This window comes from Pleurodeles waltl, chromosome 10 (genome assembly GCF_031143425.1).
Source record: "Pleurodeles waltl isolate 20211129_DDA chromosome 10, aPleWal1.hap1.20221129, whole genome shotgun sequence".
Taxonomy (NCBI): domain Eukaryota; kingdom Metazoa; phylum Chordata; class Amphibia; order Caudata; family Salamandridae; genus Pleurodeles; species Pleurodeles waltl.
The window spans coordinates 1,002,939,091-1,002,967,089 of NC_090449.1; the positions used below are offsets into that span (position 1 = coordinate 1,002,939,091).

The 27,999-nt window shown below is 44.7% G+C and overlaps 1 protein-coding gene across 2 annotated transcripts in view; it reads right to left on the reverse strand.

Annotated features, from left to right (window-relative positions):
- PHKA1 (phosphorylase kinase regulatory subunit alpha 1) overlaps positions 1–27,999 on the reverse strand; it is a 967,577-nt gene that overhangs the window by 630,672 nt on the left and 308,906 nt on the right. For both annotated transcript variants that reach the window (XM_069211854.1, XM_069211853.1), the window contains exons 10-11: positions 23,677–23,799; positions 16,466–16,561 (exon numbers count right to left, since the gene is read on the reverse strand). In XM_069211854.1, coding sequence (XP_069067955.1) covers positions 16,466–16,561; positions 23,677–23,799 — 219 coding nt within the window. The remainder of the gene's footprint in view (positions 1–16,465; positions 16,562–23,676; positions 23,800–27,999) is intronic.

A 27,999-nucleotide genomic window follows, 5' to 3' on the forward strand; every position in this document is an offset into this window, starting at 1 on the left:
TGATGCAGTCTTTTGGTGCCTGCGGTTGCAGGGGGAAGATTCCATCGACCCACGGGAGATTTCTTCAGAGCTCCTGGTGCAGAGAGGAGGCAGGCTACCCCCAGAGCATGCACCACCTGGAAACAGTTGAGAAAGCTGGCAGGATGAAGTGATACAAGGTTGCTAGTTGTCGTATTGCTACTTTGTTGCGGTTTTGCAGGCGTCCTGAGCAGTCAGCAGTCGATCCTTTGGCAGAAGGTGAAGAGGGAGATGCAGAGGAACTCTGGTGAGGTCTTGTGTTCGTTATCTGCAGAATTCCCCAAAGCAGAGACCCTAAATAGCCAGAAAAGGAGGTTTGGCTACCAAGGAAGGATGATTGGCTACCAAGAGAGGTAAGAGCCTATCAGAAGGAGCCTCTGACGTCACCTGCTGGCACTGGCCACTCAGAGCAGTTCAGTGTGCCACAAACACCTCTGTTTCCAAGATGGCAGAGGTCTGGGACACACTGGAGGAGCTCTGGGCACCTCCCTTGGGAGGTGCATGTCAGGGGAGTGGTCACTCCACTTTCCTTTGTCCAGTTTCGCGCCAGAGCAGGGCTGGGGGATCCCTAAACCGGTGTAGACTGGCTTATGCAGAGATGGGCACCATCTGTGCCCATCAAAGCATTTCCAGAGGCTGGGGGAGGCTACTCCTCCCCAGCCCATCACACCTATTTCCAAAGGGAGAGGGTGTAAAACCCTCTCTCAGAGGAAATCCTTTGTTCTGCCTTCCTGGGCCAGGGCTGCCTGGCCCCAGGGGGGCAGAAACCTGTCTGAGGGGTTGGCAGCAGCAGCAGTGCAAACCCTGAAAAGGCAGTTTGGCAGTACCCGGGTTCTGTTCTAGAGACCCGGGGGATCATGGAATTGTCACCCCCAATGCCAGAATGGCATTGGGGTGACAATTACATGATCTTAGACATGTTACATGGCCATGTTCGGAGTTACCATTGTGACGCTATACATAAGTAGTGACCTATGTATAGTGCATGCGTGTAATGGTGTCCCCGCACTCACAAAGTCTGGGGAATTTGCCCTGAACGATGTGGGGGCACCTTGACTAGTGCCAGGGTGCCCACACACTAAGTAACTTTGCACCCAACCTTCACCAGGTGAAGGTTAGACATATAGGTGACTTATAAGTTACTTAAGTGCAGTGGTAAATGGCTGTGAAATAACGTGGACGCTATTTCACTCAGGCTGCACTGGCAGGCCTGTGTAAGAATTGTCAGAGCTCCCTATGGGTGGCAAAAGAAATGCTGCAGCCCATAGGGATCTCCTGGAACCCCAATAACCTGGGTACCTCAGTACCATATACTAGGGAATTATATGGGTGTACCAGTATGCCAATGTGAATTGGTAAATTTAGTCACTAGCCTGTTAGTGACAAATTTGGAAAGCAGAGAGAGCATAACCACTGAGGTTCTGGTTAGCAGAGCCTCAGTGAGACAGTTAGGCATCACACAGGGAACACAGACATATAGGCCACAAACGTATGAGCACTGGGGTCCTGGCTAGCAGGATCCCAGTGACACATAACAACCACACTTACAACATAGGGTTTTCACTATGAGCACTGGGCCCTGGCTAGCAGGATCCCAGTGAGACAGTGAAAACACCCTGACATATACTCACAAACAGGCCAAAAGTGGGGGTAACAAGGCTAGAAAGAGGCTACTTTCTCACACTTACTTTCAGGGCTCTAATGCGTATCCATTTATACGCATGTGTGCAAAAGAATCTTGGAGGATGTCAGTGATGTCATCAATTATGTAATTTAAGATGTCATCAGTAACGTCATAAATGTCGTCTTAGGACATATCATGAGTGACACAATATGTGAGGTCACAAACAGTGCATGGCAGGGGCGCAAGTTACAGTTACTTCTGCTAACAAAAACTGGCAAGTTTCGGTATTTTTTAAAGTTCTAAACGCTAATGTTGTCCCAGACAAATTAACCTTTACTTTTTCCAGTGAATTTCTAAGGTTGTTATTTATTTATTTATTTTTTTAAACAAAAACAGGTCTTTTTTTTTATCACAACTAACTATGATGTTGTTTTAACCTTTGCTTTCACTAAATTAAAAGTAATATTTAATCACCATACGTGTATTCAACCCCAGCCATGCAAGGTCTTTGGCTGTGCGGGTCGGGGGTTGGCTGCAGCCAAAACCACGCTGCTCTCAGCCGTGTGCAGTGGGGGGCTGGCCACAAGGCCTGGCCAAAGGCCAGGTCCTGCAGCCAACCCCAGTAAAGGCAGCCAATCCCACACTGCCAAAGGCTTTTCTTTCACGCATGGTGGGGGATTGGCAACAAGGCCTGGCCAACTGCTGCAACGGCGCCAACCACATACTGCACAGGGCATTCAGCCACGTGATATGGAGGGGTTGGCCATAGGGCCTGGCCCAGGGGATCCCATCCCCCAGGGCCACATATATTTCAAAGGGGAGGGGCCGCGTGGGCCCCTGCTCAAGTCTCATTAGGCCATGGGGACCCCATCCCTCAGTGCCTTATTTATTTTAGATTGGAGGTGGGCCACATGGGCCCCCTGCCCGAGCCCTGTTAGCAATGGGGACCTGTTGGAAATGGCCCTTTTTGCAGGGTTATCCCCAAACGTTTTGCCTTCTTCCTCCTATTTTTTTAGGTCTGTTTTTGCTGGTTTATTGTCTCTGCGCACTTTGCTAATCAGTGCTAAAGTGAATTGTACTGTTGACTGGTTCATCCATGATTGGCATATTTGATTTACTGGAAGTACAAGCCACAGTATCTATCCCTCTTGCACAAGTCCGAGACAGACATCCAAGAACTCTGCAGCCGATCCGGCCAGACCAAATCACTCTCAGGCGCAACATGAGGTAAATACCATAAAGGATGAATCCAGAAATACGCAAAGTGGGCCTGCGCGCAATAATAATAAAGTTCCAGATCCGGTGCAGCAAGGCCCCCTATTTCGAACGGCAGCGTCAACTTCTCCCAAGCAATCCTAGGCTGCGCGCCCGCCCACACCAATCGCACCAGAGCGATCGAAGCCTCTTAAGAAAAGTCACAGTAAGCACCAACGGCAGGTTAACAAAAAGATACAAAAACTTTGGCAAAACAACCATTTTAACGATGCCAATGCGCCCACTGAGCGAAAGCGGCAACGTACACCACACCTCCAGTCTATCTTCCAGCCAGGCCATCAGTCTGCCATAATTGGCAAGCCACAAAGTTTCTACGTCGCAGCTAAGCCACACTCCCAGATAATGCACCAGACCCTCCGCCCATACAACTGGATACCGCGACGAGCAGCGTGCCATACCACTAGTGAGGGGAAGCACCACCGAATTGGACCAATTCATCGTAAGGCCTGAGAATCCGCCAAAGCGAAGACCTCAGTCAACAGGACATCCATATTCACACCCGGCTCCCGTACATACAGCGCGATATCATCTGCATACAGCAAGATTAAAATCGGTCGCTGCCGAAACTGCAGACCCCTGTGACTATGATGCTGCCGCAGATAAGCCGCCAGCGGTTCCATAGCGATAGCAAATAGGAGCGGGGACAGAGGGCATCCCTGACGGGTCCCCCGGGCCACAGGGAAGGGCTCCGAAATACAACCATTCAACCTCAACCACGCCTGAATATAGCAAGCGGATCAATTTAATAAATCTGGCACTCATGCCCACCCTGCCCAAAAGCACAAACAGATATGGCCAGGCCAAAGAATCGAACGCCTTTGTCGCGTACAAAAACACAGCAGCAGACTCGTCGCCCGCCGAAAGGCCACCCAGCACCATGAAAAAGGTGCAAAGATTATGCACCGTTGACCGCTCCGGCACAAAGCCAGACTGGTCCGGTAGCACTAAGCGCAACATCAAGGGCTGCAACTGCCGTGTGCAGTGGGGGCTGGCCACAAGGCCTGGCCAAAGGCCAGGTCCTGCAGCCAACCCCAGTAAAGGCAGCCAATCCCACACTGCCAAAGGCTTTCTTTCATGCACGGTGGGGGATTGGCAACAAGGCCTGGCCAACTGCTGCAACGGCGCCAACCACATACTGCACAGGGCATTCAGCCACGTGATATGGAGGGGTTGGCCATAGGGCCTGGCCCAGGGGATCCCATCCCCCAGGGCCACATATATTTCAAAGGGGAGGGGCCGCGTGGGCCCCTGCTCAAGTCTCATTAGGCCATGGGGACCCCATCCCTCAGTGCCTTATTTATTTTAGATTGGAGGTGGGCCACATGGGCCCCCTGCCCGAGCCCTGTTAGCAATGGGGACCTGTTGGAAATGGCCCTTTTTGCAGGGTTATCCCCAAACGTTTTGCCTTCTTCCTCCTATTTTTTTAGGTCTGTTTTTGCTGGTTTATTGTCTCTGCACACTTTGCTAATCAGTGCTAAAGTGCAAGTGCTCCCTATAGAAATTGTACTGTTGACTGGTTCATCCATGATTGGCATATTTGATTTACTGGAAGTACAAGCCACAGTATCTATCCCTCTTGCACAAGTCCGAGACAGACATCCAAGAACTCTCTGCAGCCGATCCGGCCCGACCAAATCACTCTCAGGCGCAACATGAGGTAAATACCATAAAGGATGAATCCAGAAATACGCAAAGTGGGCCTGCGCGCAATAATAATAAAGTTCCAGATCCGGTGCAGCAAGGCCCCCCATTTCGAACGGCAGCGTCAACTTCTCCCAAGCAATCCTAGGCTGCGCGCCCGCCCACACCAATCGCACCAGAGCGATCGAAGCCTCTTAAGAAAAGTCACAGTAAGCACCAACGGCAGGTTAACAAAAAGATACAAAAACGTTGGCAAAACAACCATTTTAACGATGCCAATGCGCCCACTGAGCGAAAGCGGCAACGTACACCACACCTCCAGTCTATCTTCCAGCCAGGCCATCAGTCTGCCATAATTGGCAAGCCACAAAGTTTCTACGTCGCAGCTGAGCCACACTCCCAGATAATGCACCAGACCCTCCGCCCATACAACTGGATACCGCGACGAGCAGCGTGCCATACCACTAGTGAGGGGAAGCACCACCGAATTGGACCAGTTCATCGTAAGGCCTGAGAATCCGCCAAAGCGAACGACCTCAGTCAACAGGACATCCATATTCACACCCGGCTCCCGTACATACAGCGCAATATCATCTGCATACAGCAAGATTAAAATCGGTCGCTGCCGAAACTGCAGACCCCTGTGACTATGATGCTGCCGCAGATAAGCCGCCAGCGGTTCCATAGCGATAGCAAATAGGAGCGGGGACAGAGGGCATCCCTGACGGGTCCCCCGGGCCACAGGGAAGGGCTCCGAAATACAACCATTCAACCTCAACCACGCCTGAATATAGCAAGCGGATCAATTTAATAAATCTGGCACTCATGCCCACCCTGCCCAAAAGCACAAACAGATATGTCCAGGCCAAAGAATCGAACGCCTTTGTCGCGTACAAAAACACAGCAGCAGACTCGTCGCCCGCCGAAAGGCCACCCAGCACCATGAAAAAGGTGCAAAGATTATGCACCGTTGACCGCTCCGGCACAAAGCCAGACTGGTCCGGTAGCACTAAGCGCGACATCAAGGGCTGCAACTGCAGCGCCAACAGCTTAGCGAGTATTTTATTATCCACGTTGATCATAGACAGTGGACGGTACGAGTCACAACTGTACGGGTCCTTGCCAGGTTTGAGAATCGTAACAATCAACGCTTCCCTCAAGGATGCAGGAAGGGAACTTGTCTCCAGGGCCTCAGCATACACCTCTAACAGATAAGGAGCTAGAATATCAGCATACTCCTTATAGAAGGCAGGGGTCAGTCCATCCAAACCAGTGGCCTTCTCACCCGGCAACCCGCTAATAACTGCCTTGACCTCCTCCACTGAAAAAGGCTCATCAAAATAGGCCCTGTGAGCCTCCTCGAACCAAAGCAGACTGATCTCTGAAAAATAAGCCTGTGCCGCATCAAGGTTGTGCTCAGAGAGAGCAGAATATAGATCCGCGAAATAGCGTGCAAAAACATGCATTATACCTTCAGTACCCAGCACCCGCTCCCCCGCCTATTGATGCCAGTCACATATCCACTCGCCCAAGGCTTGCACAGCAGATTCGCCAGTGTTCGACCAGCCCTGTCCCCTTCCCCATAACGCCAGGCTCTGGCATATTTGCCCAGAAAACAAACTTCCCGTTGAGAGGCTTCCTCATATCTAAAAAACGCCTCTCGCAGAGCAGCCACTGTTTCACTCGCCCAGTCTGTCACCAGTTTCCTCTCCATCTCCGATATCCGCCCCTCCATGTCAGCCAATTCCCTCCGCAGCGCACAAAGCACCCCATGCTGCTTAGCAAGACACTCTCCCCGAATGACCACTTTAAAGGCCTCCCAGAGCATTCCCGCTGTATCAACCGACCCGCAATTCTCAGCAAAGAAATTCACAATGGCCTCACAAATCTCTTCTCAAAATGCCTCGTCCCCAAGCGCCCCACGCGGCAAGCGGCAGGCAAACGCAGCACTCGGGCTCCAGCTATGGAAAGCCGCAGTAGGACCGGGGAGTGGTCCGAGAGGGTCCGAGCCAGATGATCCACCGACCGCGTCCACATCTCGACATCCCGAGTGCCCAACCATCGATCTAAGCGCGACCAGCTGCTATGAACATGGTTAACGCAAGTGCCCTCTCTCTCATCCCCATGTTTCATCCTCCATAAATCAAAAAGGGTGCCATCACACATGACAGTCTTTAATGCCACAGCAGCAGCGGAATGCCGAGGTCTAGCCGCACTCTCCCGATCCCGCTCAGGATCCAGAACATTATTGAAGTTCACCCCCCCCAAATCACAGATCCATGTCCCAGTGAGTCAATCAGACGCCACAGCTCGCAGAAAAAAAACAGGGTCATCAACATTCGGGCCATACACTGATACCAGCCGACAAGGTTGATCCAACAGGGTGCCATTAAACAACACATAACGCCCCTCTGGATCCACTATCACACGATAAGTACGCCACTGCAGCCCCTTACGTATCAGAATCGCCACTCCTCTAGCATAGCGCGAAAACCCCGCACCATGACATTCACCAATCCACCCAGCCCGCAACCGATGCATCGTGGAGCCATCCAAGTGCGTCTCCTGCAGCATACATATATCAATATGGTGACGCTGAAGATAAGCAGACATGAGTCGCAATTTACGCTGCTCATTCAGGCCACGCACATTCCATGTAACACAGTTAACTGTTGCCATCAGACCTTACCATGAAACAGCAATCACTCCCTATGCCCCACCAGCGTGCCACTCGTCGCCGCCTGCTGAACTCCTTTACTTCAGGAGAGCAAGAACAATATTTCCACTCAACAGTGAAACACCCAACCAAAAACCCCACCACCCCCCACCCACGCCGACCCACCAACCGGGTCAAAGCAGAAACACCCCCACCCAACACCCAATAAGAACATAAAGGGGCCCACAACATAGATAAAGGACTCATCCAAGGGTCGAGAGCTAGCCATCCAGAACATCCGAAAACGGACAGGCTAGAAAGGACGAAGGGCCTAAAAGAACAAACAAGATGCAGGCATAGCGGCTTCAAAAAAGGATCTTAAGCCCAATACAACAAGCACTCCAGACAGGAGCCCAATGCCATCAGCGCCTCAACGCAGAGGCAGTCAATCAGTGTCACTAAGGGCCGCCCGCTCCGGTCCAGCATCTCCAGCCCCATCAGTCACAGAGTGCTGTGGTAGCGTTTTAACAAACTTGGCCGCTAGTTTCGGGTCAGTAAAGAAATGCAGAGTGCCACCATGCTGAATCTGAAGCTTTCCCGGGTAGATAAGCGAAAAGCGAGCCGCTGTCAAGCTCAATGAGCGCTTCACAGGCAAAACGGCCTTGTGTGCCGCCTGCACAGTCGGAGTATAATCAGGAAAAAAAAGATAACTCTGTTTTACCATATAACACTGGGCGGTGTTCCCGGGCCAGTTGCAGCACAGAATCACGGTCACTGTAGTTTAAGAGGTGAAAAATAACAGGACGCAGGGGGGTCCCGGGGGCGGCCGAGGGCCCAGCGATCGATGAGCACTCTCCACCACCAACATACGAGACAGCTCGCCGGGAACAAGTCAGCAAGCAGCTTCTCCATGAAGTCCTCCATTCTGCCCATGGCTGTAGTCTCAGGTAGACCAAGCATCCTAACATTGTTGCGCCGAAAGGGCGCCTCCAAATCCTCATTCTTATTCCTGATAACCTCCAGAACACGCTCCATCTGTAACAGACGCTCTCTCCTCCCACGTCCCTGGTCCTCCAACTCCGATGTGCTCAAAACGGGCATCATGCTCATCCACCCGGGCACGGATACAATCCATCTGCTCTGTCAAATGGTCTAGCTTGGCGTCAATCCCCGCCAAGCTGCTCTTGAGATCCAAGAACATGGACGAAACCGAAGCCCCGGGGTGCCCCCCTTCCGTCTACCTCCCTCAAAAGAAAGCTTTGCCTGCCGCTGCTCCGCCTTGCCCATACCGCACAGCACCAGGGAGCCAGCCGCCAGCGACCCCCGAGTACCAGGGGCCCTTCAAATCAAACAAATAGCACAAGGCTCAGCCAGGGCCCCCAGCAAAAACTCCAAACACCTTCAACCAGGCAGCGCCCAGCCAAAGCCAGGTAAGTTCCAGAGGGCCTCATCACACTTAATAGGCTCCACAAGGGCGTTGAGGGTCAACCAGGGGCTTCATCACACAGCCATCCTTATCACCAGCACGCAGGCTTCTTCCGTCTGCACCACCACCCAAGGTCCCCCGTGGCGCCGTGACACAAGGCCTCAAAAAATTCCAAAAAAAGGCCAATGCGGCACTAGATATCTCAAGCGGCTCCCCCCGGCCCAAATCAGCCGTCAATCAGGGCCTCAGATCCCCGCGGCGATGCCCAGGGCCAGGTAGATCAAAACAACGGGCCAGTCAACACTCAGGACCAGCCCACGGCACAACCGAGCAGCGCCACAGTGCGAAATGACAGGGGGGCCCCCACACCCCAACACGAATGCCGAACTAGGGGCCCCCAAGCCGCCACCAATCCAGCACAGCACCCCGCGTCACCGCAAGAGGAGATAGGCCCAGCCGCCCAGACCAAGTGGCCCCCACCACTGAGCCGAGCCCCTCGAGCCCGGGACGGCCAAGCAATCACTCAAAAAGAGGGGGGAGGGGTGCGGCCTGAAGACGACCACCGAAGGTCCCCCCCCAAGTACCACTTCCTGCTCGGCACTTCAACGCGGGCCCCAGGTGTTGCGATACTCGCGCACAGTGCTTCGCGCACAGTGTGTTTACACTGGGCACGAGCATCGCTAGGCAACGGGAGTTTGAAGCGAGGTTGAGGAAAGACAGTTTGCGAAGACGACGCGCTTCGGATTTCCTGTATCGGGGTCGCATTAACGTTACAAATAAAAGCTTGTAAATCACATGAATTTAGTAACGTTTTTCATCTCAACAAAATTGGCGACGAGCGTATTAGCGACCCCGACGAAGAACCCACACGTCCAGCAAGCACATTTCTTCACAGCTTGAGGCAGGATTTCAAGGAAGTTGTATGACTTGATATTTTCATGCTGTTTTCAACAGGACTTGGTGATTGATGTAGCGGTAGGATTAATACTTTGTTTATCAGTTGTTTTGTGCCAAGAAAACCAGACTGAAAATGTCTACGCGCCGCATCTTACGTTTTGAGATTGTCTGACTTTGTCAAGCAAACAAGTCTTTTGTGCTTTTGCGCAAGGCCTGCGCACGTTTGATTTTTTTTTTTGGTTAGTTCATCATTTTTTTTTCAAACTTAGCGAACTTGCTGGATTAATATTTTCTCCTTTCCAAGGAAATATTTGTTGTGAAGTTTGTTTCATCATAATTTTTGGTCATGGCTTCTGGAAATGCTTGGAATCTTAGCGCTCCTGAGCCATTCATGCCAAAAGATGGAAAAGCTACTCTAAGATGGGAGGAATGGCGAGAATATTTTGTGAATTACATTTCAACTTTTGAAGATGAAGAAGAATTTACTCCAGAAAAGAAGAAGAAAATTCTTTTACACTGTTTAGGTGCAAAGGGTCTGAAAATTTACAACAGTATTAACAAAAAAATTAGAGCACCTGAGCAAGGAGATGTTTTTAGTCATGCTCTTGAAGATCTTACAGAGTATTTTAGACCTGCCGTGTGCGTAGCTGTTGACCGATTTAAATTTTATCATAGGAAGCAACGATGTGAGGAATCTGTGGATGATTACGTAGCTGCACTCAAGAATTTGGCATTGTCATGCAAGTTTGGTAATCTTCATGACGAACTCATTAGAGACCAAATTATAATGCACACTGCCAATCCACATATCCAAGAGAAACTTTGGTCTAGAGGGGAAGCACCGTTACGAGAGGTTATTGACATGGTCAAAAGCGCTGAACTCACTGGAAGATGCGCAAAGGCTGTTCTGCGCAGTGAGGAAAAATCATTTTCGAAGTTGGAAGACAATGCTACTATTGCCATAGTCAAGAAAAACAATGAATTATCGTCAAAGAGAGTCCATTTCTATCAAGGGGAGAAAGATAATTCATTCCTGAAAGACAAAAGATCTTGTTTCAGATGTGGCAGCAAATTTCATCTGGCAAATGATAGGAAATGTCCGGCTCGGAATCAGAAGTGCTCAAACTGCGGTGTTTTGGGACATTTTGCCAAAGTGTGTCGCAGAAGAAAATTTGGTGGGGGTGACGCGAGTGTTAAGTGTGTGAGGGAATGTGACAGCGGTTCATCAGAGGAGTCTGATTCTAATTTATGCATTCTTAATGTTGATGATAAGGTACAGAATGTTAAAAACAACATGAGTAGACCCTTATGCCATGTTAAGATTGCTGGCATTGATATTTCGGTTGTTGCGGATTCTGGTTCTCCCTACACTATTCTTAATGAGTAGATTTGGCAACAATATTTTGAACCTTTTTTAGGTAATGGCTTTGAAAAAACTGACATTTCTCCAAAAACATTCACGGGTGAACCTATTAGAATTGTGGGTTACAGAAATTTGCTAATTGAATTTAAATGCAAACAAGCGTACTGCAAGGTGTATGTAGCAGTTTCTGGGCCGTCCGTACTGGGTTTGAAGGACCAAGGAATGTTGGGTATTATTTTGAACCCCAGTAGTAGTACACCTGTGTCTATTGTACAACATACGGAAGATTTATCAGGAAATATTGCAAAAAAATTCCCCAATGTCTTTTCTGGCCAAATTGGAAAACTAAAGGGTTTCCAACATAAAATACAAATGAAAGCTAATTCCACACCTTGTATTCACAAAGTCAGAAACATACCTGTTTCTGTGAGGGACCAAGTAGAAGAAGAACTTAAAAAACTTCAGTCAGACGGCATTATTGAACCCGTGGAATCCGCAGAATGGGTTGCACCTTTAGTTGTAGTTAAAAACAAATATGGCAAATTGAGACTGTGTGGATCTCAGAGATCTTAACAAGAATATTTTGATTGACCAATTTCCTTTGCCAAAAATAAACAAAATGTTAACTCGCACTAAAGGTATTAGTTGGTTTTCTAGTATTGATCTTAAAGCTGCTTACCATCAGGTGCCTTTACATGCTGATAGTAGAAGTTTAACAACTTTTGTGACACCTTTTGGTTGTTACAGATTTAAAAGAGTGCCTTTTGGGTTGGCTTCTGCAGCAGCTATGTTTCAAAGGTTAATGCACAAGGTATTATCGGACATAAAGGATGTACTGATTTTTCAGGACGACATTTTGATAATGGGGAAGGACAGAAATGAACATGATCGTAATTTAGATATTGTTTTGCATAGACTGAGCACACACGGTTTGACAGCAGAAATTGATAAATGCAGATTTGCATTTAACAAAATTAATTATTTAGGTCAAGAAATTTCAGATGCTGGTATTAAACCCAAATTGGAATTAGTTAATGCTGTCAAAAATGCCCCAAGATCTCAATCTAAAGATGATTTGCGAGCTTTCTTAGGATTGGCCGAATTTTACACCAAATTCGTCCAAAATTTCTCAGAAAAAACATATATTCTGCGTCAACTTCTTAAAACTAATGTTAAGTTTGTTTGGAGCGAGGCATGTGATGAAGCATGTGAGGTAATAAAGAATGATGTGGCTTATGCCCCACCACTTCATGGTTTTGACCCCATGTTGCAAAATGTTGTCACAACGGATGCCAGTTCTAAAGGCATAGGTGCAACGTTATCCCAGATCGATGAAAAGGGAGTTGAATGGACCATAGCTTTTGCCTCGCGTTCGATTACACCGACTGAGGAAAGGTATTCTGTGATCGAGCGTGAGACACTTGCATGTGTCTGGGGTTTGGAACATTTCAGACAGTTCATTTGGGGTTTTCATGTGTTGTTAAGATGTGACCACAAACCGCTCACTAAAGTGTTGACAACAAAAGGGTTAATTTCAGCATCACCACGTATAGCTCGTTTGTCTGTTAGACTTTTAGATTTCAATTACAGTGTACAATATGTTCCGGGAGTCAAAAATGTGGTGGCAGATTTTTTAAGCAGAATGCCTTTACCTGTTGTGTGTGATGAAGATACGGATATTGAACATTTTACAGTAGCCAATGTGTTAGCTGATTGTCCAGGTATTACCAAAGAGGATTGGGAACAAGCTCAAGCTCAAGATGACATCTTTGGTGTAGTTAGCAGATATATCAAGAATGGATGGCCTAATAAACATTTGTTAGATCATAGTATGCGTGTGTTTTGGGAACTGAGACATGAACTCTCTCTGGAAGGTGGTCTAATTTTTAGGAATGGCAGGGTTATTCCCCCCACATCTATAAGAAATAGGATTATTGATATATGTCACGAAGGTCACCTTGGCATTGGTAAAACCAAATACAAAATTAAGTGTACTTATTGGTGGCCAGGTTTGGACTCAGACATTGAAAGGAAAGTTAGAGATTGCTATGCATGTAATTCATCTGACAAGACTCAGGTAACATTAAGACCACCTCTCCATCCTATTCCGTGTCCAGATGGACCTTGGGAAAGGATAGGCATAGATATTGCAGGGCCAATAATGTACGATGATAAACAAAAGTTTTTATTAGTTTTGGTTGATAATTTTTCAAAATGGCCAGAGGTTGAGATTGTTAATAGGGCTGATGTGGATTCAGTTGTACACTTCCTGGACAAGGTGTTTCTGAAAGAGGGTTTACCTAAGTGTATAGTAAGCGACAATGGACCTCAATTTATGTCTCGCATTTTCAAAGATTTTGTACAGGGGAAAGGTATTGTACATAATACTACGGCTTTATATCATCCGGCAGGGAACGGTGCTGTGGAGAGATTCAATCGGGTGATTAAGGGCGTCATCCAAATGGCAAATTACAACAATTTGGATTGGAGATGTGAATTAATGCGGAATTTATGGTCATACAGAACGACACCTTGTGTTTCTACAGGGTATTCTCCCTTTGTGTTGATGAGAGGGAGAATTCCCACAGGGAAAGATAATGTGGGTTGGAGTTCTGGGGATAAAAAGGCTGATTGGACACTTAAACAAGTTAAACACAACATTAAAAGTTCCCAAGTGCAAAGTAAGATGTATTATGACGCAAAACACAAATGCAAAGAACAAGTCATAAAAGTTGGTGATGTGGTGAGAGTTAAGAAACCAGGTTTCATAAAAAAAGGTAATAATCGATTTTCAGATCCCCTTAAAGTAAATAGAATTTTTTGTAATTCTGCATTATTAAGTGATGGTAAGGTTTGGCACATGTCTTCATTGTCCATGTGTAGGAATGGTAATTCTGGGTTGGTTGGGAAGGAAGGAAAGGTTATCAGCCCAGAACGCAAGGTATGCAAATTTGACTGGTTAGATGATTGGAAGTATACGCCTTCCTATGATTCTGATTATAACTCTAATGTACAGCCTAATGTACCTACGGGAAACAATCATTTTGATGTGCCTGCAAGGAAAACAAGCAGGTGTGGTCGTTTAGTCAGGACACCAAGCAAATTTCAGGATTATGTCTGTTTTGCATAATGCTACGAATGTGAATGTATTATTCTTTGAGGGTAAAATTGTTTTTGTTTTCGGAATTGTTTTTTTTATTTTTTCCTTATTGTTGTATTTTCTGTTTGTTAGGGGGAAGATGTGTTGCGATGCTCGCGCACAGTGCTTTGCGCACAGTGTGTTTACACTGGGCACGAGCATCGCTAGGCAACGGGAGTTTGAAGCGAGGTTGAGGAAAGACAATTTGCGAAGACGACGCGCTTCGGATTTCCTGTATCGGGGTCGCATTAACGTTACAAATAAAAGCTTGTAAATCACATGAATTTAGTAACGTTTTTCATCTCAACACCAGGCCTCCCCGCCAGTCACCCCCACAATCAGCGAAGTGCAGCAGCAGCCCGCACGATCCAAACTGGGCCAGCACTCCGTATAGGCCACGCGGCCGCCACCACCAGGCCGCACCCTCCGAGCCCGGGGCCGGCCAAAGCTCACTCAGGGGGGTCCGTGGCCCGAAGCGACCGCCGAGGGACCCCCCCAGGAATCGCCCACTGCGCGTCCCGCTTCAGCGGGAAAGGAGGCCTCTTCTGGCCGCCAGCGCAGACGAGCGGCTGCCCACAAAGCCGGGAAGGCCTCTACTGCAGGCCCGACCCCGACTCAGCCCGCTCCACCTCTCTCCCCCGCGGGGGCACCCGCAGTGAAAATAAGGCAGCAGACGGGGGCACCGCAACAAACCGGAGGGCTCCCGTCCCAGGGGGCCCCTCCAACACCCTCAAGCCAGGAGAAATGGACAATTACAGCCCTAAGTCCGGCAGAGACTCACGATGTGACGGCCATCTTGCCGGCAGGCTAGCTCCACCCCCCCAGGGGCACGAGTTATAGTTACCTTAGGCCGAGTGTTATAGTTACTTGAAATAACGGGCAATTTCCAAATCAACATACCCTTGAAAAACATTATTATAATTATTGTAAATTCAGCAAATGTACTGTTTCCACAAATACCAACATGTAGGGAGTCTGACACATGAACAATAATTAAATAATGTTCAAACACTAAAGAGTTTATTCGAGTTCATTCCAATGTAAAATTCATCCACACATTCTTGAGACAGTTTGCCTCATCAAATGGAGTGTGTAACATGACTTCTCAAAATGTGTGATATTGTTCAAAGTTTCCATTCACCTCTGCAGGACATGCTTTGCTTTCATAACATTTTTATAATGTTCCTTCTTCTCTAGTCTTTAGTCCTTAACACACTCATGTTGTTTTTCATAAGCAAATGCGCCTTCAAATTATTACGGCTGGAATACTAGTGGGTTATACAGTAGTTTACTGGTTACAACCTGCAGGCTCTGCGGCAGTCTTTTCTAAAATAGAGAAATCTTGATTTCATAACTGTTTTGTACAACTATAATCATCAGCATCTTGCACTGGCGGAAAAGGTAATATAAAACGTGTCAGTTCATATCTGTGGGCAGACTGAAAGGCCAATAGTTGCTGATAATCCCCAACTGTGAAATGCGTTCTCCATGCTAAAATCACTCATGCATAACCATTCTTAGGAGGTTGTGTTATTTTCAGACGATATGTACATGACGAATCAGTTATGTTTTGCCTAGTCTAAACACTAAGAATCATTCAAAACTATTTACAAAAAGTCCATACCAGTGGCAACCAAAACCTATTGTAGATGCATAAAGACACCTGTGACAGGACACCAAGAACCTATATCAGATGAACAGTTCTGGGATCAAGAAAGGACTTCCTTAGCACGAGATTATCTTCAGCCTAGCTATTGACCACCTTAAACAGATGGTCATGCCACTTCATATTCGTCTGAATCCAGAGGGGTCCCCCATGTCAATATTCATCTCAATCTACAATATCTATAAAGATATCCATTGTATTTGTCAAGTAGAAGAGTTAAACAAAACAATTGAAAAACTCAGACAAAAAATTAAACATACCAGGGCAGAAAAATATGTGATTGCCTACGCGAATATTTCAGCCTGAAGCATTCTCTAATATACTTCAATGTGTCCCTGAGCTTCGTGACCTTTAACACTACCATATTATCTTAAATCACACCACCATCATCTTCTCATCTCGCAGTTTTACTGCACTACTATTTCTAATACTTTCTGTCATCTGCAAGTATGTCCACAATACTCTAATACGCTCACACCCAATATCCAATATGAACAACACCGAGCCTCACATGTGTGTAGATGGCATTATACGGTTTTATACCTTTAAATGGTGGTATAATCTAAAACTGTGATGCAAAGGTTTTTGACAAATGTTCATCCCGAATTACATGTACAGAAAAGTCTTTATTAAAATTAAAAATGACTGATTTCACATCTTGTTCTCTGTAACACCATTTGTCAACAGAGTGTGCTGTTGTAGCTGGAGACGTCAGATGCCAGACTAGCAGTAATTTATCTAAATGATACTTAAAGTTTACCTTATCTGCTGGCACACTATAGAGTTCAGGCACCAGACGCAGTCCATGCTTCCCTTTGATAAGGACACCATCCAAAGCCTCGCGGTACTCTTGGACCTGTAGATATAGAAGCACAGACTAGAAGTGACTCAATAGCAATATGCAACTCGTAACACAGTCACAGCTCAAGAACATGTTGTCTTTAATAGGTCAACGAAGAGCTTATGACAATGAATAAGTTCAATAAACAGACATCACACAAAGCTAGAACATCGCACGCCTCTGCTGCTCAGCAGCTGCGCCCTTCGCCTGAACTTTAGTGCCTTCTTGTGTGCGTGATCAGAAGATCAATAAACCACAGGCCTATACTATGCATGCATAAGCTCTTCTGTTCAGTGCACCCAAGTGTGGGATTGACAGCCCAGAGATGTGCCGGAACTCTTTAAAGGTTATCTTGGGCCTTAGCCACAGTTGAAATCCCTGAAAAGATGTGGATCTCAACAACAGCAATGTTTTTTGCTTTATATGCAATTTAATTCAAGGGCTTTTCCATCCAAATAAATACCCTGAACGGCCATTGAGGCCTGACCATTACAGTGCTTAATTAGCACAACTTGTTTGCATTTCCGCGTGTCTGCTCTATTTTCTAGTTGCAGGTTGATGGCTGGAGGTGAGCCTAATTGTGACAGTTCACATGTCTATGAAGGTAATCTCCCAGGGCTCTTCATTTCTGATGATGAAAAAAACTACTCGACAGAAGCAGCTGGCGCATACACCCTGTAATCAGCAACAGAATAACCCATGCTTTCATCCCCCGTCAATGCAAAATATATGTAGGGACAAACTTCTCCTTTTTAAGAAGCTAAATGATGCCTGCTCCAAATCTTTATTCAAAAGGATCACTGGTCACTTTACGCTGCTGGATCACATGTCAGACTCAGTTTCTAACTCTACGTTCAGCATTCAATGTATATGAACTCATTCTCTTCTTAAGACACTTGTGTGCCAGCAAAATCAAATATGGTATACGTGGCTTACCAAGCACGTGAACTACAGCACAAGCCATTTCACAAAAAGCAGAGACACTGCACCAACAACAAAAAACAACACTGGGCAACGTCCGCAGCGCTGGAATGAAAAACATATGCTCTGGTAAGCCATACATTGGTAGTTAAGTTGTAGAAGTGGAAAGCGGGCTGCAAAGAAATTGGCAATATGTGACAGTAAATATGTTTTAGCTTACTTACCTGGCCACAAAGAGGCTGCATTTTAAATTATCTTACAGGATTAAGACACCTGCTGCAGGGATCCTGGTGTATCAATTTTGAGGAGATTATAATAGTGGCAAGGTAACTATAGTGGTTAACACTGATCTGGTAGAGTTCTGTGTTTGGTCCAGTCACAGTTTTAACTCAAAGTATCACTGAGGGTGGTGCTGCAGTGCACACAGTGTAACATGCAGATCAATCATTTGTATTTTATGCAGACAGGTAAGTGGGCTACTGCTCCTGTTACTTCCAGTTCATAAACTGCAATCCTTCTAATAAAGCACTGTCATCTACTGACCAGCATCAAGGAGGAGCATGCAAACTGTTCAGTCTCTGTGTTATATCATTATTTGTTTCCTCAATCTGTTGTTATTCTACAACTGCAAAGAAAGGTTCCTTTGGGAAATAACAAGGACACGTTGTCCACCTGTAATCCTAGTTCTCTTCCAGGGGAATCCTCATTAAATTCATAAGCACTGAATAGTCCCGTCCACATGGGGGGGATCCAGGAGCACTTAAAAAAATTATATGATTGGCAAATGTTTTTTTTTTCTTTTTTCATCAGTTGTGTTGTGCTGGGGAAACAGCTATACATTTTTCAAAAGTTCGAGTAGCTGATTTCAGTCTGAAGGGAAAAACTTTGTATTGAAAATGTGTAGAGCCTAATTTGAATTTTAAAAACTTTTGTTGATTTTTTTTTAATAGTCAGAATGCGGGAGAAGGCATACTGAAGATCTACTGCACACATCCGGGCTCCTTAGCGTAGTTGAGGACAGATCTGGTGTAATGTAAGCATTCTGAACTTTTCTTTCCTTATGTAGTTGTTCATTACTCTGAGGTTGATAATGGATCTGAACTTCCTATTTGGTCCTTTTTCAAACCAAAATGTACTCAGAATATATTACCACGCTTTTTGATGTAAAGGACCATCCACTAATGCATTTTTCTGTAGTAAAACGTTAACCTCATTGTGTAACAAATAATGTTGAAAGGGATCAATGTTTTAGTTAGAGGGAGACAAGGAGGGAATTTGAAATGAACATAATCTCCATTCTGAACAATAATCAAGTCCCATCTACCTGCAGTTACCAGCTGACACTCTGACAAGTGTGTTACAATGCTTCCCCCTCACCAAAGCTAATGATGGAGCTAAGCATAGAAGTGACTCACTGTTTGTAGAAGTCTTTCCTGCTGCAGTTTACTGCTGACCTCCTAGCTCTCTAGAGGTTCTACGTTGGTGGAATGACTGCTTTTATTAGTGTTGTTGCTGCTGGTTCGACCAGGAAGGGGTTCGAAGACTCTGAGAATAGTAATGCCTGGCATAGCGCCTGTACCTCGTAAATTATTTTTTCTTTTCTAAGGCCATGTGTCCAATTCAGTTTTCATGTGTGACATTTGGTCAGACTTATGAGATCCAAATAGCGTTTCCTCAGAATGGTAGGTTCAGGATTCTACTTTGCACTTCCAGCCTGAGATCTGTTAATCTAAGGCATGAGCTTCTCGTTGTGCAAATACCATCACAGTAGCCATGAGTGGATAAATCTGATATGTCAGCAGCTGAGCCAAAGATTTGATTTAGACCAGCATGCCCTCATTGATGATCTCCTGAAAATCCTGCTTGTTTTTCTTAGGAAGTTTCTTTGTAAATCTTTGTAGGGAGTCGCAAAGGGAACAATCATACCTCCCAAAAATTGCATTAGCGCACTCTATTTTCATTGCAGAAGCAGATGTTCAATACATTTTCATATTCGGAATGCTTATTTTTTTTTACTATCCTTATCCGGTGGTAAGGAAGTAGATGGAGATACTACAGTATTTGTGGCTTCCTTGCTGCAGCCGCAATTACTAATTTCGGTGGTGGATTTGACCTGAGAAAGAAAGGATTCTGGTTAGGAAGTTTATACTGCTTTCAAAGCCTAGATGGACTTGATGTTACTGATGTAGTTAAAAATACCTGCATTGCAGGTTCAAAAAGATACGGAACCAGAGGAAGGAGAGGACTTCATGACATTCCTTGATGTAATGTCTCAAAGATGACTCAAAGATGTAGTAGGAGTGGGCATAGTAATATTCAACTTTGCTGTACCTCTTGCTAACACCTCGTTATAAGTTGCTAAGCGTCATGAGCAAATACATAAATTCCCTAGAGAATTACACAGTGGCGTACGATCAATTACTCGACCAATGTAGTCCATTCACGGAGGCTGCGCAATTTCACACACATGATTTAATGTGTGCATGTATACACGAGGTAACCCTACCAGTATGAGTCTGTTTGGTTGCAGTACTAGCGCATTAAATTGTTTGTATAGAGCTATGTTCTTAGTGTACTAGATTGGGTTGTCTGATGAGTAAACAATCAAGAGGCTGTCTGATGACTAAGTAATCAGGATGTTGCATGAGTACTACATAATCAGGAGGTTGCCTGATGACTAAGCAATCAGGGACAATAACAATTAGGGGTCAGGGGCCATCTTGGCCAGACTGAGTCTATAAACAGCCATTCCTTGGATACACCCATTTACTAGGCAATCGGGACTTCAAGCTCCACCACACGTTGTTGGATTGTTCCAGTGTACTGCACTCAGCTGGGCAAGCAGCATACTGCCTTCAGGATAGCACCACCAGTTGAGCTTGGCGCTCCTACCAGCTCAGATACCCCCTGTATGCAGTCCCAAGAGCAAGGATAACAACCAGAGTAAGTCGTGCACCACTGCAGACGTTTCCTGACAGAGGCTCAGTTACTTTGACTACGTGTCTCACTGCATAAACAGCATGACTTACAGTTCTGATTTATCAAGGGCATGACATAGTATCAGTCGTGCCGGTCTTTTAAAAGCATACCCGGACAATGAGCTTCATGCATGCAGACTAACCTAAGAAAGACTTGTTTGCTTGTGTGTTGGCAGGGTGTTATTTCTAACATCTCAAGCTATACGGATACAGCATCTAGACAGAATAGATGACCAGGGAGTATGGTCAAGAACAGTTGTATGCATTTACTTGTGAGGAGATGGAGCCTGTGAAGTAACTGGTGCCAAAAGTCTGCAGACATTATGGACAATAAGCAGAAATCATTGGTTATATGCCAATCTGGTCATGTAAGAGGTAATATTGAGGAATGAGTGACTGAACACAGGAGAGAGAGAAGTGTTGAGTAGCGGAGTAATTTTACCCTTGTTTTATAGGGCACACTACATCCTCAACGCCACCTGACAAACACCGATGAGGGTGATAGCTAGCCAATAACGTCAGACAAGGGTGACCAGTGAAGAGTGGACCAGATCTTGTTTATTATTTTGTCCCATTCTCTTTATTGTGACCTGGGCTGACAGTAATGCAGTCCATGTAGCTATAGAGTGTGTCGTTGGACAGTATGCAAACATCATTCCCACTTGGTCAGGATCATACGTCAGGTTAGTGCAACTGAACGTAGTGTGTTCTGACATTAGATCATCGATTGAAGATACCCTTGCTGCTGGAGGCGTGTTTGACACAGTCAAAGAATAATTTCTGACTGAAGATCTTGAAGTAGTTGTCCACGATGCATACCATGTTCTGTGACGAGATTGTGAACTTCTGCTGTGCTTATACTGAATCTCTGTGATGTAGAGTGAGATGACTGGCGTCCTTCTCTAGAGCTTCTTTGAGATCTGCATTTGGATCTAGATATTGAGGATGGTCTATGAGTAACTGTTGACTGTCCCGTAGTCTTGTGGAATGAGAAAAGCATATGGGGGGATTCTAAGCGAAAGCCTAGGCAATTTTACTGAACCTGGAGAGAAGTCAGATGTTGTTGTTCCCCCTGGTGAAGGTGTACCACAAAGTACTATTTCCGGTGTGTAATGTGAAGGAGAGTATGCTTAAGACTACTCAGATCCTGGAGTGGCAGGTCTCTCTGGATGTAATTTCTGTAACCATCTGGGAGATTGTTGCACAGATGGAGACAGAGATTTTGCACTTGACATCATGTTTGACTTTGACATTGGTGGTCCTGACATCAATGAAGGTGACTTTGGCGCAGACAGAAGTGGTCTTGAAGTCGACTTAGGTGGTCTTACTATTGAAGGAGGTGTATTAGGCATCAAGGCTCCTTAGCCGATAAGTGTCTCGAAGTTATATCTGAGAAGAAAACAGGATCTACCTCTAAAGGAGTTCCTGGAGCGGGAAGAAGCAGCTTTGGTAGAAAAATGATCTTCTTAATGGTTCCTAGAAGGTCCAGCAGTATGTTCACATTCTTTTTGTTTTGCTACCGCCTATGCAATCTGATTTTCTCTCTATCCTTCAAAGTTCTCTTGAAAAAGGACAGCCAACGAGTACAGAAATCAGGGAAATTATCCTCAGGAGGACACAAAATGTAGAGACTGCGGAGGTCTGATTGAGCCTTCTTTTTCCTATAGGAAGGGCACTCCACAAAAGGTGAACACATTTCTTTTTTTTTTTTTTTTTTTTTACAGAAAGAAATAGCTATTTTTCAGTCAGAAAAAGGTGTCAAAATACCCTAAATGTCAAAAAAGTCGAGTGAAAACTGTAACTACAAGGTTTGGAAAGATTTCCAAATGTTTTTGTCCAAAAGGTAGAGCTCAGAACACTAAGCTCCTGTTTCCAGAAGCCGGAAAAACGAACTGGTCTAACAGTCACCTGTTAGGCATGATGGGATGCAGGGGGTACTGTGAGATTCCTAAAGACACAGTGGCTCTCTACTATGCTTTGCATTGCAGCCAATTGGCTAAGTCTCATATTCCCTTTTCTTTTCAAAAAGCTATGTGAAAGATTTTCAATGGTCACTTTTTTATAGTGATGCAGTTCTATGACATTAGACTCTATTTAATAATAATACAACTTGAATGAAATGTGGCCATTTTGGCTTTCATGTGCCCTGCAGATATGTAAGGTACTATGGTGCAATTTTTTTTTATACATATATGCATAGTTTTTAAAGTGCTCTGGGATCCCTGCTCACGGGTGGGACTTTTCAGTGCTTATGACTATTTATGAGGATCCACTGTAAGAGAAAGACATTAGTACAGACAATCACTGTGTTACAGTTAATATCCTGACTTTGTGTTTCTCCTCACCATTCATTCTTAATATGTAATGTCTACAAGTATAGACAATATGAGATTCCTACCCTTATAACTCACATTGTCTCATGTAACCTATCCTGTATATTGATTTACAAACATGCATAATTTATTGTCTTTTTCTGTTTGGTGTAAAATGCTCTGACAACTTACACTGGGCTGAGCAGAGATATAAAAGTGTTATATAAAAATAAATTAATAAGTGTCATTTAAATTGCGTAATTACCCATAGACACAGATACATTTTGCATTCTTAAAGTGCATGCATATAAGAGATTGAACAAAGTAAACAAATGTGCCTTCTAGTGAAGTAATAAGCTGTGTGTGTCTTTGTTTCCTTCCTTTGCATTGGCATCTAGGTTATACGTTCCAGATAGCTCCCAATCTGGGCGATACAGGAACAAAAGAGGGGCTGATGGTCCTTGATGGTTTGGGCCAGTCTGCAGGTGAAAATAAGAAAGTCCTCTGGCCCTGTGCAGGTTGCTTCTCCGACCGGAATGCAAACAATGTGCAGGCATTACTGAATTATGTCCTGGTGTCTGAAAATGACACAAGGACAAATTCAAACTGCTTCCTGTGTCAGCCGGACCCATATCTGACACAGAAATAGCTACAGGAACTGCAATCCAGCGGGATCCCCCTACTTTCCAGCACTGAGCATGAGAAAGAAGCAATGGTAGGAGTGACATCATCAGTACCCCCTTAATAAGGGAAAAAGGGTCCAGGGGGGCCACCCTCCCACTTTTATAAGGGAAAAGGAATGTACTGCATAATCCAGTCTTCACATTCAGGTTGTGGGTTCCAAATAAAAAGAAGAAAAAATCCAAACATCGAGTATGTACCAGGGACAAATGTCTGCAAATAATGAAATATATATTACCTGTTCTATATTGCCACTGAATATCCCGTCCAAAATGAAATAGGTCCAAAATAAAGGCCACTCGCACTCTATGTTCTCAAATAGTTTCAGTTCTGCTGGTTCGTAGTATAAACGATTGGGGTCCTGTAATCCAAAAGATATTACTTCATTAGAGTGATACGAACTGTATGTTTCCTTCCAGAGGTATTAAATATCATTACATTCAGGAAAGCCTTAATATGCAGTGAAACCGGTCACCATGTCGCCCTTGGGTAACAGTACCACTACAGCATTAATATGACACTAGCTTTCAAGCTGGTGGGGTTTTCCAGTTTAACAAAGGCTTTTGAATGTAAGTCAGGAAAAAACAATAGTTGCTTCCTAAAGAAAAGGGCCGCATAGAAGAACAACTAGACTGACAACTCTTCTGCCCATGTCACAAAGCTGGTTCTAGATCAAGGCAACATTAGATGGTTACTAGGGTGCCTACAGCATGTGGATCAGACCATATGCACCAGAATTTCCTAAAAAGCAAATGTGGCCATATCGCTATAGAAAGGAGGAGGACACAAAGGGGGTTATTCTAACTTTGGAGGAGGTGTTAATCCGTCCCAAAAGTGACGGAAAAGTGACGGATTTACCACCAGCCGTATTACGAGTCCATTATATCCTATGGAACTCGTAATACGGCTGGTGGTATATCCGTCACTTTACCGTCACTTTTGGGACGGATTAACACTCCTCCAAAGTTAGAATAACCCCCAAAATGCCACCAAGTCAGCAAAACAATTTGCAACACATCTGGTTTTCGTTAAGCTATTAAAAGCCTGTCCTGCAATTGTCTCTGGTGGTTTTGCCCGATGACAGTTATTCAATTAACAAGATATTTTCAAGCATTCACTTAAAAAAAAAAAAAGCATAATGCATATGGAAGAAACCAGTCTATACCTTTGCTAGGGCTATAGGTACATACTTATAAAATGAGTATGTTTCAAAAAGGTCATCTTTGTAGAGTGTTCTTCCTACGAGTAAAAGAATTGAAACTGATGTTTGCCAGAAAGTGATCTTTTTAACAAAACATGTTGGCTGTTAAACTAAGGAGAAATTTAAACTAATGTAAATGTGATGTTTGCAATCATAAAGGAGAACCTTAATGGACTTTAATTCTTCAAGTTTTGTCTGACTGGATAATGTACTGTGATTTAAGAAGAAACACGCCAGCTACACAAGCAAACCAGGCCTCTTGTGTAGAATCCTGGCAAAGGTACACAAAAGCCAACTTAACAAACTAACACCACAGAACCATATATGCACTAAGTCAAAAAACATAACAGAAAGCTCAAAATAAACTCTTGCGCCTACAATGCAACATACTGTGAGTGCTTATCCAGCAGCATTAACAAAAAAGTTTAAATCGTTTTTTTTTCTTGCCACTCTACCTTAATGAGAAATAGCTGAGGCATTAGGATAAATTGTCTACCTGTCATCCTAGTTCTCTTCCAGGGGAAGCCTCAGTAAAGTCGTAACCACAGAATAGTCCTGCCTCACGCAGGGACCACGGAGCACTTCTTGAATATATGTGTGTTGTGTGTGTAGAAACCTTGTATCTCGCCACCTAGTGTTGGACTCGAACGGTTACAAGTTGTTCTTCTTTGAAGAAGCTTTTCCGAGTCACAGGATCGAGTGACTCCTCCTCTCGGCGATAGTGCGCATGGGCATTGACTCCTTTATTAGATTGTTTTCCCGCAGGAGGGTGAAGTAAGGAGTGAAAGATTGTGTATGTACAACTATAGATGTATACAAGTAAATGAGATGTCCATGCAAATATATATACATATGTACAAATAAGTACTAAAACGGCTACAGGCTTCCGGGGAGGAGGGAGGATGCATGTGAATCTGCAGTACCACATGCCACAAACAGAAGTACACTGGGTAAGTGACATTTTCCGTTTGATGGCATGTGTAGCTGCAGATACACATGCTGTGCATAGACTAAAAAGCAGTTCTCCTCCCAAATAAGCGATGGTTAGCCCTTAGGAGTTGATGTAGTTTGAAATAGTGTTTTTAGCACTGCTTGTCCAACATTGTCTTGCTGTCTAGATAACACATCCACACAGTTATGCTTCGTGAATGTATGTGGTGTGGATGATATGGCTGCTTTGCATATATCCCCCATTGGTATATTTCCTAAGAATTCCATGGAGGCACCCTTTTTCCTAGTGTAATGTGCTTTTGGAGTATTTATAGCTGCATTTTTGCTTTAAGGTAGCATGTTTGAATACATCTTACAATCCATCTAGCTAATCCTTGTTTTGAAATGGGATTACTTTTATGAGGCTGCTGGAAAGCAACAAAAAGTTGTTTAGTTTTCCTAAAGTCCTTTTTTCTGTCTACATAATACATTAGAGCTCTTTTAAGATCAAGAGTGTGTAGAGCTCTTTCAGCAGTAGAGTCTGGCTGTGGAAAGAAGACTGGCAATTCCACTGACTGATTATTGTGAAACCACTTTAGGCAAAAAGTTTGGATTTGTCCTAAGTAGTACTTTGTGTTTGTGTACTTGAAAGAAGGGTTCTTCTAGAGTAAATGCATGAATTTCACTTACTCTTCTCAAGGAAGTTATTGCTACTAAGAAATCAACTTTCTATGTTGGAAATTGAATAGCACAAGAGTGCATGGGTTTGAATGGGAGACTCATAAGTCTTGTGAGTACAATAATAAGATTCCATGCTGGAACTGGTGGAGTTCTGGGTGGAACAATGGGTTTAAGTCGTTCCATAAATGTTTTTATGACAGAAACTCTAAACGTAGAGGTATGTTGTATGTTTTGTAGGTAGGCTGAAAGGCAAGATTAGCTTTTTGTAAATAAAGCAAATAACACACAATGGGGGTTATTACAACTTTGGAGGAGGTGTTAATCCGTCCCAAAAGTGACGGTAAAGTGACGGATATACCACCAGCCATATTACGAGTTCCATAGGATATAATGGACTCGTAATACGGCTGGTGGTATATCTGTCACTTTACCGTCACTTTTGGGACGGATTAACACCTCCTCCAAAGTTGTAATAACCCCCAATATCATGTACAGGTGCTTTAAGTGGATCTATATTTTTAGGTTGACAATAGTATACAAACTGTTTCCATTTATTTGCATTGCACTGTCTGGTTGTTGGTTTATGTGCTTTTTCTAGAACGTTCATAGATTCTAATGGAAGCTGTAGGTATCCAAATTCTATGACTTCAGGAGCCAAATCGCTAAATTGAGCTCACTGGGATTGGGATGCCTGATTTGACCTTTTCTCTGAGTTAACAGAGAAAAGGTCTGTTTGGAAGCTTGTGATGTGGTACTACTGACAGATCTAGGAGTGTTGTGTACCAGTGTTGGCCTGCCTACGTGGGAGCTATGAGTATCATGGTGAGAGAAGTGTGATGTATTTCATTGACCCGAAACGGAATTAATAGGAGAGGGGAAAAAGTGTAAGCAAAAATCCCTGACTAGTTGATCCATTGAGCATTGCCCTTGGACTGAGGGTGTGGGTTTTTGGGTGCAAAGTGTTGGCATTTTGCGTTTTCGCTTGTTGCGAAAAGGTCTATAGTTGGTGTTCCCCACTTCTGAAAGTAATATTGAATTACCGGTGGGTGAATCTCCCATTTGTGTATTTGTTGGTGCGTCCTGCTTAGAAGGACTGCTAGCTGGTTGTGTGTTCCTGGGATGTATTCTGCTAGCAGGTGAATGTGACTGTGAATTGCCCATTTCCATATTGTTTGAGCTAGAACGGACAATTGAGATGAGTGTGACCGCTGCTGTTTTTTCAGATAATACATTGTTGTCATGTTGTCTGTTCTTATTAAGACTGTTTTGTGCACGATTTGTGGTTGAAATGCTTTGACGGCTAAGAACACCGCTAATAATTCCAAGTGGTTTATACAGTAAGTTTTTTTGTCCCATTCCCCTTGTATCATTTGATTGTTGAGAAGGGCTCCCTAACCTGTCATTGACGCATCTTTTGTGATTATGGTCTGTGGCATTGGGTCTTGGAATGGCCGCCCCTTTGTTAAGTTGTTGTGATTCCACCATTGCAGAGATTTGTAACTTTGGCTGTCTAACAGCACTAGATCCTGTAATCGACCCTGTGCCTGAGACCATTGTGCTGAGAGATACTGTTGCAGTGGTCTCATGTTTAGTCTTGAATTTGGTACTACTGCTATGCATGATGCCATCATTCTTAATAGTTTTATGACAAATCTTACTGTGTAAGTTTGATTGACCTGCATTTGTAATATGAGGTATTGGAAAGCCTGTATCTGTTGTGGATTTGGGTAGGCTAATGCTGAATGAGTA